At 45.2% G+C, this 11,448-nt stretch overlaps 1 protein-coding gene across 1 annotated transcript in view; it reads right to left on the reverse strand.

Moving 5' to 3' along the window:
* Positions 1-352: 352 nt before the first annotated feature.
* Positions 353-11,448, reverse strand: part of Stk3 (serine/threonine kinase 3) — a 370,473-nt gene continuing 359,377 nt past the window's right edge. Inside the window, exon 11 of the mRNA XM_058585630.1 lies at positions 353-403. Coding sequence (XP_058441613.1) covers positions 368-403 — 36 coding nt within the window. The 3' untranslated portion in view covers positions 353-367. The remainder of the gene's footprint in view (positions 404-11,448) is intronic.

An 11,448-nucleotide genomic window follows, 5' to 3' on the forward strand; every position in this document is an offset into this window, starting at 1 on the left:
CTCTCTCTCTCTCTCACACACACACACACACACACACACATTTACTTGTATTTCTACTGAAAGCCATTCACAGATGGCACAGGAGCTAGGAGGAAGAAGAAAGGAGGGGAATGGATTCCAAATGCTTCTATTCACCTAATAATTTACCTTCAGATCTTTAAGTACTTTGGTGTAATTCATGGTCCTAAGACTGGGAACATAATTTCCAGCAGCATATTCTTTACAACAATATTTCCTTATTACAATAAATTGTTACAATATTAATAAGTCATCTGCTACCACTGCCCAAAAGTTTGACAATAGCTTTCAGTACTTAGATGAGGCTGACAGTTGTTTCCCCTTGTCTTCAGTTTTGTTTGCTGAAGTTTCAGTTATCCAGAGTTATCAGCAGTCTGAAAATATTCTGTGAAAAGATACAGAAATAAACCATTCATAAGTTTTCAAAGTATGATGAAATCTCACCCTGTCCTGTTCCATCCTGCATGGGATATGAATCATGACTTTGTACAGAGTATCCATGTTGTATATGCTATCTTCCGATTAATCACTTAGTGTTCTTCTCAACTGTGATTTTGCAATGCTTGTATTCAAGTAATCCTTCTTTCACTTAATAAGATACCCAAAATTCAAGAGTAGTGACTGTAAAAGAGGCATGGGAGGACAAGTTAACTCTGATACTATGTGATAATGCTGTAGGGCATACAGAAAAAATATATAGTACACATAGGATTCAGTATTATCTTTGGTTTCAGAAATTTTCAGGGCTTGGAACATATATCCCCCACAGATAAAGAGGTATTACTGTATTTTTAACCACTCATATCTATTTGTATGTGTCTAATAAGTGTAAACCACCGCCCCCCACCCCGTAAATTTGAGTGTCCTAATAGTCCTCTCGGCTCTTATGTAGTCAAAAGAAATAAACTCTTAAATCCTGAGAAATGGAGAGTTAGAGATGGATTTTCTGGATGAGGTAGTATAAGAAGTTTGCAATGCTCCAAATGCACTTCTCATGAAAAGTCACCAACCTGTGCTTTGAATTTGATGCAATAAAATCTTTCAGTCTTATTACAAGTTTTCTGGAGCCAACAAATAAATTTTATAACTCCCTTTCAGAAATATGCAGGAACAACTGAATTACAATATTGCTTGTGACCAGTGAGTCCCTCCTCACACTCAATCCATTCCCTCATTTATTCCAGATTCTCCTTTCTTCTTCTCTGGTGACATGGAGGGTTTAAAGTGGAGGTATCTGCAGCCTCTTCAGCTTGCCCTGCATCATTAACATCTGAGTACATCCTCCCCGCAGCCTCTTCCACCAGAGTCTGCCCTCAGTGGTCTTCACAAGATCATGTCCCCTTGTTTAACCAGATAAAATGATGGTTGATGCCACAGATAAAGCAGACATGCCACATACTCCAAAGCTCAGGACATCCTGGGAGTGACACTCTCTCACTCAGGTTGTATGGTATGACCAATATCACCCCTAGGGATCAATCTGAGAACTTATTCAGGGATACCGTCTTCAACCTAAGTCTGGGCTCTTTTCAGGGTGTCTCCTGCATGGGACCAGAGAAGCTGCTCTCCCTTCCATCCTTCTTTTCAGGTTGAGGTGAACGGTTCCCCAAAACCACCCTGGCTGCCCTAGTTTGAACTCCATTATTCAATCTTGCTTGGAGAAGTTGCCAAGTTGCTTTTTGTTTCTCAGTCTTGATTAGCCACAGCAACAGAAGAAATTTAGGAGGCCTGTCCAGTTTAAAACAGACCCCAAATTGCTCAGCCACTCTTTGCCAAAAGTTTCTGATCTTTTTCCCACAAGGATTGATCCAAGTGCTTCTCATTATCCAAGCTAGCTTCTATTGCTCCCTTGGGGATGCCTTGCTGTGAGCAGCTCCTCCTATTACAACATGGGAAGACATGTGCACCAGTGACAGATTCCTAGTTATGGATTCACAGAATAAACCTCCACTCTACGCTCTTCTCCCTCTAAGGCTGTAAGGTGAGCAGCCACTGAATCAAACATCTGGTGGTTTCAGAGCTGCAAAACAATCTCTACTTCTCAATACCATCTCTGCCATCTCTGAAACCTTCCAACACTAATACAACCCCAAATCCTTTTTTTCTGGTTCCTTGCATTGAACTTCCTGTGAATTTCTTGCATTTCTAGTAGCAATCAGTTTGTATAGGCAGTTTTGAAGCCAACTTGATTGCAAGCCTCATGATGGCAGCCCTGCTCCTGGATAGCTGTTCTGAGCTAAAGGTGGGCAACCACTTGAACTGACTGCACTTGTCAATCACTTAAACTAGACTGAGTGCACTTGTCATTGACATTCGTTCCTTGAAAAAGTCTCCTATTTCTTTAATTTTTTGGTTGTAGATAGAATATATATATATAGATAAATAGATAGAATATATATATATATATATATATATATAAAATCTATAGATAATATAATCTATATCTATATAATCTATAGATCTATATAATATATATAGATAGAATATATATATATATATATATATATATATATATATATATATATATATATATACACACACACACACACATACATATACATATATATATATTTCTATTTATTCATGTAGTACTGAGGATTGAACCCAGTGCCTCACAATGCAAGGCAAGTGCTCTACCACTGGGCTATGACCAGAGCACCAAGTCTCTTATTTCTTAAAATAGAGTTGGGTGTCTATAAGGATTGGTTTAAAGGCTACTATTTAATTTACAAGGGAGATCTTTTGTAGGCATTTTCCATTTAAGCAACTCATAGGGCCTTGCATTCTTTTTATTCTCTGTATGGTACTAAGACCTGAAAACATATTCTTTTCTAAAATAGTAATTTTGATGCCTGTCTTGAAAACAATATTATCCTATGAAACAGTAATTTTGATATCTGAGTAGTTTCTACCGTTATCTCATCGCTTTTATCTGATTCACCTACATTTGCTTGTATTATAAGCCTCAAAATTTGGCAATCCCAGAAGATATATCTGTGACTAATATCTATGATTATTACTTTAATCTAAAAAGCAGAAGACTGCCTTAGGCAAATTCTCATTCACCAACCTCCCAAATATACCCTACACAAAGCTGGGTCTACATGTGTGACAATTTATAAATGGGGTTACATCCTAATGCCCATTCAAATCCAACTTGGAAAGCATGGAGGTCTTTTGTAATATAAACTGGCTAGCTCTTCATCATGCCTGATTCCCACTCCTCCTGGCCACACAGCTAGATCACATTTCCCAGCCAACCTTGCAACTAGGAGTGGTCATGTGACTGAGTTCTGACCAATAAAATGCTGGGGGCTACTATGCATACAACTTCAAGACCTAAACTACGAAAACAACCCACACCCATCACCACCCTCTTTCCCCTTCTCCTGGCTTGACTCTATGAGCTCTGCCATAGTGGAAGTATGTGTTGAAGATGGGAAGGGGCCCAATCACCCAAATCAACACTGGCAAGAGAGATGCCCACCAATTTAGATCAAATATTTTGGATTCCATGTGAATAAGAAGTAAATGCTTCCCATATTTGAGCCATTATATTATTTGTTTATTACAGCAATTAACATTACCTTAACTAATACATCACAATGTGGGTCTTCTTGATGGAGTTGCACACAACACAGAAAACCTTCTTAAAATTCTTCTTTACTTCCTTCCCTACTACTCAGTCACTAGTCCCTTCTAAAAGTCTGTTTTCCCCTCCTGAATCTGTCTGTAGCCACAGTCCACTGGAAGATGTACTCTAAATCCCATTCTGGCCACTGTTCTTTTTTTTGTTTTTATTGGTTGTTCAAAACATTACAAAACTCTTGACATATCATATTTCATACAGGCCACTGTTCTTTTGAGGAGATGACTGTACCCTCTCCCTGGCATCTCAGTGAGTTTCAAAGCCATCCTGCAGACACATAAGTTTTGCTCTAATAAATCACATATGATCTCAGACAATTTTATTTAGACGCAGCAAAAGCAAACTTCTCCCTACTCCAGACTGAACTGGACAGATGATTTTTGAAATTCCAAAATAATCTAATATAAAAACAATTAAAATAACATGGAATTATTGTACATGATTATTTAAACATTACTTCAACTGGGTAAAGATGCTGCTAGAGAAACCACCAACTCTTCTGCTCTCTGTGGAGAAATGCAATCAGTTTCTCTTTGAAGCAACAACATTTGCTTTGGATCCAGGAGATGCCACGGCTGCTGGACTTTGTGGGTAGCTCAGGGATCTGGGCTGCTTTGATCTTGGGGCACCTTTGGTTCTACGTGTGCTTCCATAGCAGAGGATGGGAGAACCAGAGCCATGCACACTGGCAGTCAGATGCGCAGGTCCATAAATGACAGATCACCTCCAGTCATAGCTCATTGCCCCAAACAATGCACACAGTTCCTCCAGACTTGGAGGAGGGAATGTGATCCTTCCATATGCTCAGAGGGAGAGAACTGGATATGGGTGAGCAGGAAGCTCTACAAGATAGCCTTGGCACCTTTGGTTTTGATTTCTTAATATTTATTCTATGAACTTTTGATGAAAATTTTTCTCAAAAATAATCCTGTAATTTAAAATTTTTGCACCAATTCATTTGTAATTTTTCTTTCCAGCTCCAGCTAGTCAGAATGAGTGCAGAGCAAGGAAACTACTTTCCTTCAATATAAATCAGAGAAAAGGAAATGAGAATCCCAAGGGAAGACAGCTCCCTCCCTCCCTCAGGAGATGTGCTCAGTGCGGGTGGTCTGCGAGGCCAGCCTGGGGTGGGAGAAGGCCTGGGGTGGAGGCATTTCTAGCATGGTGTTCCCCACCCATCTTCTTCCCAAATCACATTGCTTCCTACCATGATAAAAATATCCAGAGCCTCCGTCATTTTAGCACGATTTAATTAAAACTGCCCTAAATTAAGAAAATCTAGTCATTGTTTGCATTCCTAGATGCCTATGTTTAGTTGAATCACACGTAAGCAGAGAAATGAAAAATTAGCTTAAATTTTTGGCTGCAGAGAAGAGTGTGAATTGGTTTTTCTGTCACTCGTGGGAATCCCACTCAGCTGGGTTTCTCTGATGGCATTGCTTCTTTCCACCCTCCCTGAGGCCTCTGAGGATAAGCTGCAGCTGGGCTCTGATCTGGAGAAAACTCTAGAGCCCACAGACAGACCAGCTCAGGGGGCAGAGGGCAGGGGGTTCCTCCTGTGAACAGCTGTAGCCCACTCTGGCTTATGAGCCACTGACAGCTACTCCCAAGTGGCCTAGACTGGTAAGGGGGCTTCACACGTATGGGCGTTTCTCGCCCTCAGAGTGGAGCTGAGTGCCGGGGAGGTGTTCAGGAATCTCCTGTCTGGAAAAAAAATGACTCAGGGAAATTTCCAGAATCCCTAGGTGGGAGGAAAGGCTATAGAGAGGCTGTGAACACAGTGTTTAAGAACATAGCCTCTGTGGCGTGCCTGTTTTGCTTTGGCTTTAGCCCTGGTTAGCTCTGAACCCTTAACCATGGCACTCGAGCTTTCTGTGACTGGTTCCCCCTCAGATAATCACAGTGCATACCCCATAGGGCTGTTGGGTGCATTAACCTCATTCCTACATGTTAATCCTTAAAACAGTGCCTAGATTATAGTAAATGCCTACTAAATGCTAACTTTCATGATTATTACAAAGGGCTCCTCCCTCCCAAGCGCCTCCCTACTTACGGGGACGCCCACTCGGCTCCCTGTGGCAGTTTACTAGACATCTTTCAAATACTTTCAAATATTGCTGCTCAAATACTGGAGTTTTGGGGTTTGTTTTTTATCCCAGTAGCCCATCATTTTGAGGGGCCAATATGCGAGCAATGTGGGATCTGTGGGGAGGGAGAGCCCTAAGTGGGGTGGGACCGCAGAAGCAAGCCAGAGTTTGGGTCCAGCAGCAAGGCTGGGAACAGCCTGGAGCTGGAGAATCTTTCAGCAAACCCAGAGCAGACTCAGGCCCTGGAAGTAACCATGGAGACAGGAGCCCACAGAGGCATCCAGGGTGTGGGATGGGTAGGTGGGTGGATGGATCGATGGGCGATGGTGGAGAGAGAGGTGGGTGGATGTCACTTTCACAGCAAAAAGGTGAGGGCCCAGGGCAGCAGCTGTGAGCACCTCTGAGCTGGGGGAGGTTTGGGGAGCTGGGAGGGTATCTTAAGTGGACAGCTGGGCATGATATAGAACCAACTGTTGACAGCAGAAAGGAAATCTTTTCTCAAAAGTTCTCCCAAGTTCCCAGACCAGGAAAGGATTAGAAGTCAAGGGAGGAGGGGATAGAGATTTTAGAGAAGGCTTCTGTCCCTTGTCTGGATGAATTCTACCTCATCTGAAGTTCTGCATGTGAGTCCCCCGCCCCAGCCTGCTCCCATCCTTCAACATCAACTGGGGGACAGGCACAGAAGTGCAGTTAGTGCATTAAGAACCAGTGTGGCCAAGCACCTCCCATTGGTGCTGCCTGTGGAGTCATGCCCAGCACTGTGGTGGGACTGGAGCATCTTGCCATTAATTACATGCATTTCCTGGCTCTGTAGCTTCCAAATCTGGCTCCTGGCCTCCAGAATTTATGACCTACCCAACATCCTTTGTTACATTCTTATGCCTAATTTCCTGCTCCTTCAACCAGAATTTTGAAACCAGTGCCTTTCTTTACATGTGCAGTATGGATAAGTTCAAAGCAGAAAGATTCCTTCTGAGAAAAAGGAAACAAAATCTTTTCTAAGGCTGAGAGGACATTCTTATGTGTCAGCCTAAGACTCCTAGGAAGACAGAGCCCCTTGGGCCTACATTCCAGAGTGAAGTTCCTTCAGCTAAGGATAGTGACTGGGGACTTTGCTGTGTTTCCTGTGCCCATCCTGAGAGAAAGGAACACAGGATACCTACCAGCTCCTACTCATCCATCAGCAACAGAGAATGCCAGTACCCCAAATGTCTTTGATCCTCTTTATCTTCCTATGTCATCAACACCCACTCTGTGGCTATATATGGGGCCGCATGATTGAGTTCCGGCCAAGCAATATAGACAGAAGCCACTTCTATACCTGGCTCCAACATATCTGGTGCCATCCTCCACATTCTTTCTTTTCTCTCATCTCTTGACTTGGTACAGAGAATCCTAGGGAAGGATTCCCAGGCCCTAGAAGCTGGTAGAGCTCTAGATGGAAGAAGCTTGGGCCTGGAAGGCTACTCCCAAATACCCAATAGGACTGTAACATATGTAAGAAATAACCTTGGCATTATGTTAAGCCCCTGGGGTTAGGGGGCTCTTTGTTATAGCCATTGGCCTACCCTAAGTCATCCTGTACCCCGCTGAGAGAGTTAAGAATGCAGATCTTGGAATCAGAGAGACATGTTTGATTCTAAGTACTCCACTTAATGGGCTTCAGTAAAATGAAGGTCAGTGTAGTAGCCAAGTAGAGGGCAGGAAGCAAGCAGAGAGTTTCCCAGGGTAAGCATAGAAAAACTCACAGCTGCCACTAGGCCTGGCTGACATTGTTAGCACTTGCTGCACCAGACCTTGGCTCTTTAGTGCTTCTTTTTATTCTCACAATAATCTTATGAATTAGGGACTATGGTGAGTTAGACGGGCAATGCCAGGCATGGAGAGACTAAGTGTTGTGCCCAAGGCCACATGCTAAAGGAGCTGGATTGGAATAGCCTTGCCTAGGATACTCGCCAGAGCCAGCAGTCTGGATTTCCTCTATTGCTGCCCTCCATCACTTCCAGCTGAATTTTCTCTGCTTTTTGTCTTCATCAGTCACCTGCCATGATTGGTGGTTGCTGAGATGCCACCACTCCATGAGCACACACCAGATCCTCAAGGTGAATTATTTTGATGCAGGCATCCCACTGGACTGAGAAACTAGAGCCAATGCGAGGGGGCTGGGGGTTTCGGTCTAGCTGTCAATCACCCAGAGTAGGAGGTTGACAGGACAGAAGAGACAGCAGAAATCAGAGAATATACCTGGGTAGATGGACAGGAAGCTCCTGGTGTCCAGACTTCAAACTATGTCTATTCTGTGGAGTTTAAGGAGGACCTGGGCAAGAGGGGAAAGATGGCCAGGCCCCCAGGTGAGGGTGGGGCTAGGAGTGGCTCCTAGAGGAAGGTGCCTGCTCCCACTTCTGCAGCCATGTTGTCCTAATGTCATTAAATGGTTGTGGTGATGCTAAGTCTCAATTTAATCAAGTTTCTCTCAATTATTCCAGCTTTGCCCTAGGATGTTCTGGGGAATTCGGTGGAAGGACCAAGAGAGTAGTGCTCCCCACTTCTCCTCCCCTGCAGAAGGGACTCGAAGTAGAAACATAAAAGGTGGGACTCCAGCTCTCCAGGAGCAGACTTTGTGCATGCCAGGTGTGGAGGACCTGATCCCCTTTTTATCAAGGGGCTTCTCAACAACCACAGTCTGCTGTCTCCTGTCTGGCTCCAGGGAGCACACAGGGATATAGGGGAGGTCACTGGATAAGGGAGATAGCCTCTGGGGATAAAGCCAAAAGGCCTGCATAAGACTCACAACCATTAAGAAAATGCAGTCCCACATTCAGAGACAATGCAAAACTACATTTTCATTTACTGTTGCCTCCTGACAAAACACTTAATGAGGAATTGCATTCACAATGTGCAGCTAAACTTTGTATGACCCTTTACCCCCAACTTTTCTCTTCATCATTCCCTCCATCCACTCAGCCTTCCCAAGGCTCAGACATGGATTCCTCCACTCAGGATCTCCCTTTCCTGCTTTCCTCATCTCTCCCAGGCAGGCTTCTGTCCCCAATCCCCAGAAACTTCTCTGTGTCCTTCTCACTGTTGATCCACCCAGACAGGACTTGTCCTCAGTCCCATACCACAGTCAATACACAACAGCTCAGGAGCCCAGTGCCTTCTAAGGAGAAGAAACTGTAGCTATTGTTAATTACAAATTATCCCCACAGTAAAGGATTCTCAGAGGAACAATCACAATGACTCCTGCAGGAGGCTGGGATGGAGGGACATGATGGCTAAGACACAGAGGCTTTATGATGTACTCACTGCAGGCGGGTGTCACCCCAAGAAGTGGGCAGTGGGAGAGACTTCCAAACTGAGATGCAGCCCCTGCCCTTGGTGCTGACCACTGGGTGCAGGCTCCTGGGCACACAGCTCTGGGTGGGCTGCTCAGGCTCTCAACCTTGGCTCCACACTGGACTTACACAGACAGCTTTACGAAAACATTGATTTCTCATGTCCTCCACCCAGAATTCCGATTTAATTGGTTTGGTGTGAGACTCAAGGCATCTAGGAGCACTGGTTATTTTGTTATACAATTCATTTTTTATCAGTGCATTATAATTATCCATGATGGTGGGAGTCATTGTCACGAACTCATATGTGCACACAACAATTTGGTCAGTTTATCCCGAGTACCTCTTCTTCCCCTCCTCTCCTCCCCCAGCCCCTTCCTCTACTCTATTGCTTTCCCTTCTATTTTCAGAACATTGGCTATTTTTAAAACTCCCCAGGTGATTCTAATGTGCAGCTAGGGACAGATCCAACTAGGTTGCTGGATCAAATTGGTTGCTGGGGAGAGCACCCCAGAACCTGGGGGCTCCAGACCAAAGTCCCAGGCACAGCAACACCCCTCCAGGCCCCCTTTTGACCCATCAGGGGAACAAGAGTTGGGATCAAGACTCTAGCTGGCATAGAATAACTTAACACAGCAGTTGAGTCTCCTTCATTCGTCATTTAATTATGTATTCAACAACTATTGAGTGTTACAAAGGCGATGGCAGACATTTAAACTAAGAACTGAGTGACAAGATGAAGCCTGTCATGTGAAGCTGCCATGACAAGTGGACAGAACAGTGGGTGCAGAGGTCCTGCACAGGAAGCAAAGAGGACATGTAGCTGAGGCACAATGGATAGAGAAGCGAAAGGGGACGCCATCTGTGAGGTGGGCTGGCCAGGGCACATCATGGAAGGTCTGGGAGTAGGTGAGTGGTTTTCCTCCCCAGTACAATGGGAAACCCCTGGAAGGTTTTCAGAAGGAAAGGACATGACTCAGATGTGCTTTTTTAGGAGACACTTGGGCTGCAGTGGGAGGGTGGCTGGTGGGCAGCAGGATGGGCACAGGTGAATAGCACATGCCATCAGAGTCTCAGGCATACCTGTGATCATGGCCCATGAGAAGGACAGGGACTCCGCTCCTCTTGGTAGTAGGGAATGTAGGTCAAGGAGCCCAGCTCCCTCAGCTAAGCCACTAATGCAGCCCCCTTTCCTGTCAGGGAGGAAAAGCTGAGTCTGAGATGTGTGGGCTCAGCTGAGCTCTGCTTTGGCAGGGGAGACAGAGCTATTAATCACCTAGGTGCAAGAATCCTGGCCACTCCCTGGAGTTCCCTGGTCCCCCTTCCCAGGGTGCCCTCCTCATGATCTCCCCAGGCCAGCCTTGACGCGCACAGGGAGCAGACAGCTGTATTTTAAGATCAGGACTCAGACCTTTAAATAAAGCATAAACAAAGCTAGCTTCCCCCGTACAGAAGGAGGAAGACGGCTCCATTTCTCTTCAGCACAGTGACTGGGAAATAAACAAGTGGCTCTGCCTGTCACATACACTTAACCCTCTGCAAAGGCACCTGTCAGACCCAAAAGCTTCCACCTCAGCCTTTCCAAGAAATAACTGATATGCCACAAACTTCTCCCCATGGGCTCCAAGTTCACTTTGATGTTTCAGGAAAGGTGCACATGGAGGCTTATTCCTGGCCCCAGCCTCACAGGAAAAGCTAAGAAAAGGCAGCAGACACAGATGAGGAGCACCAGTGTAGCTCAGGGCATGGAAAGGGACAAGGGGGAGGAGTGAGTGAAAGGAAAGGTGGGAGGCAGAAGGAGGTTGGCAGGGGTGGGGGCTGGGAGCAGTGCTGGGAGGGGATGGAGCAGCCCCTAATAGAGATATAAGAGGGGTGAGAGCCCCAGTGGCCAGGTAGAGCCCCAGCAGCCTGGTGTGGGAGAGACAAAGAGAAGACAGAGGGGCTCTATCTATATATGGGCAAAGTCTCCCACAACCACAAAGGAAGAAGGAACAAGCAAGAACAAAAACAGGCAGGAGCAGAAGGAACAGGCAGATAAATAAAGCAGGGGAGGAAGGAAAACCCCAGAGTGATCAAACCCAAGAGTTTGTAGGAGAGGGGACCTCAAAGAAAGTAAAGGTGGTTTATCCATAGAATACAATGAGAAGAGTCAGAAGCTAAGGCCATAGGAGTGGGAGTGACTGGGAATAAAAGGTGGCACTCAGCAAAAGCCACAGACATATGGCAGTGAAGCCAAGCTTTGGAGTGGCCAGAGGTAGAGGATGATGAAGGCTAGAGAGAGCAGCAGGGCTGCTAAGGTTGTCCCCTGGTGCTGCTAAAGGCACCTAAAGCAGGGAAACCTCGAGCCACTCTCCCCCAA

Source organism: Marmota monax, unplaced genomic scaffold (assembly GCF_021218885.2).
Source record: "Marmota monax isolate L192 unplaced genomic scaffold, Marmota_monax_Labrador192_F-V1.1 WCK01_AAM20220418_F8-fsc00003, whole genome shotgun sequence".
Lineage (NCBI taxonomy): Eukaryota > Metazoa > Chordata > Mammalia > Rodentia > Sciuridae > Marmota > Marmota monax.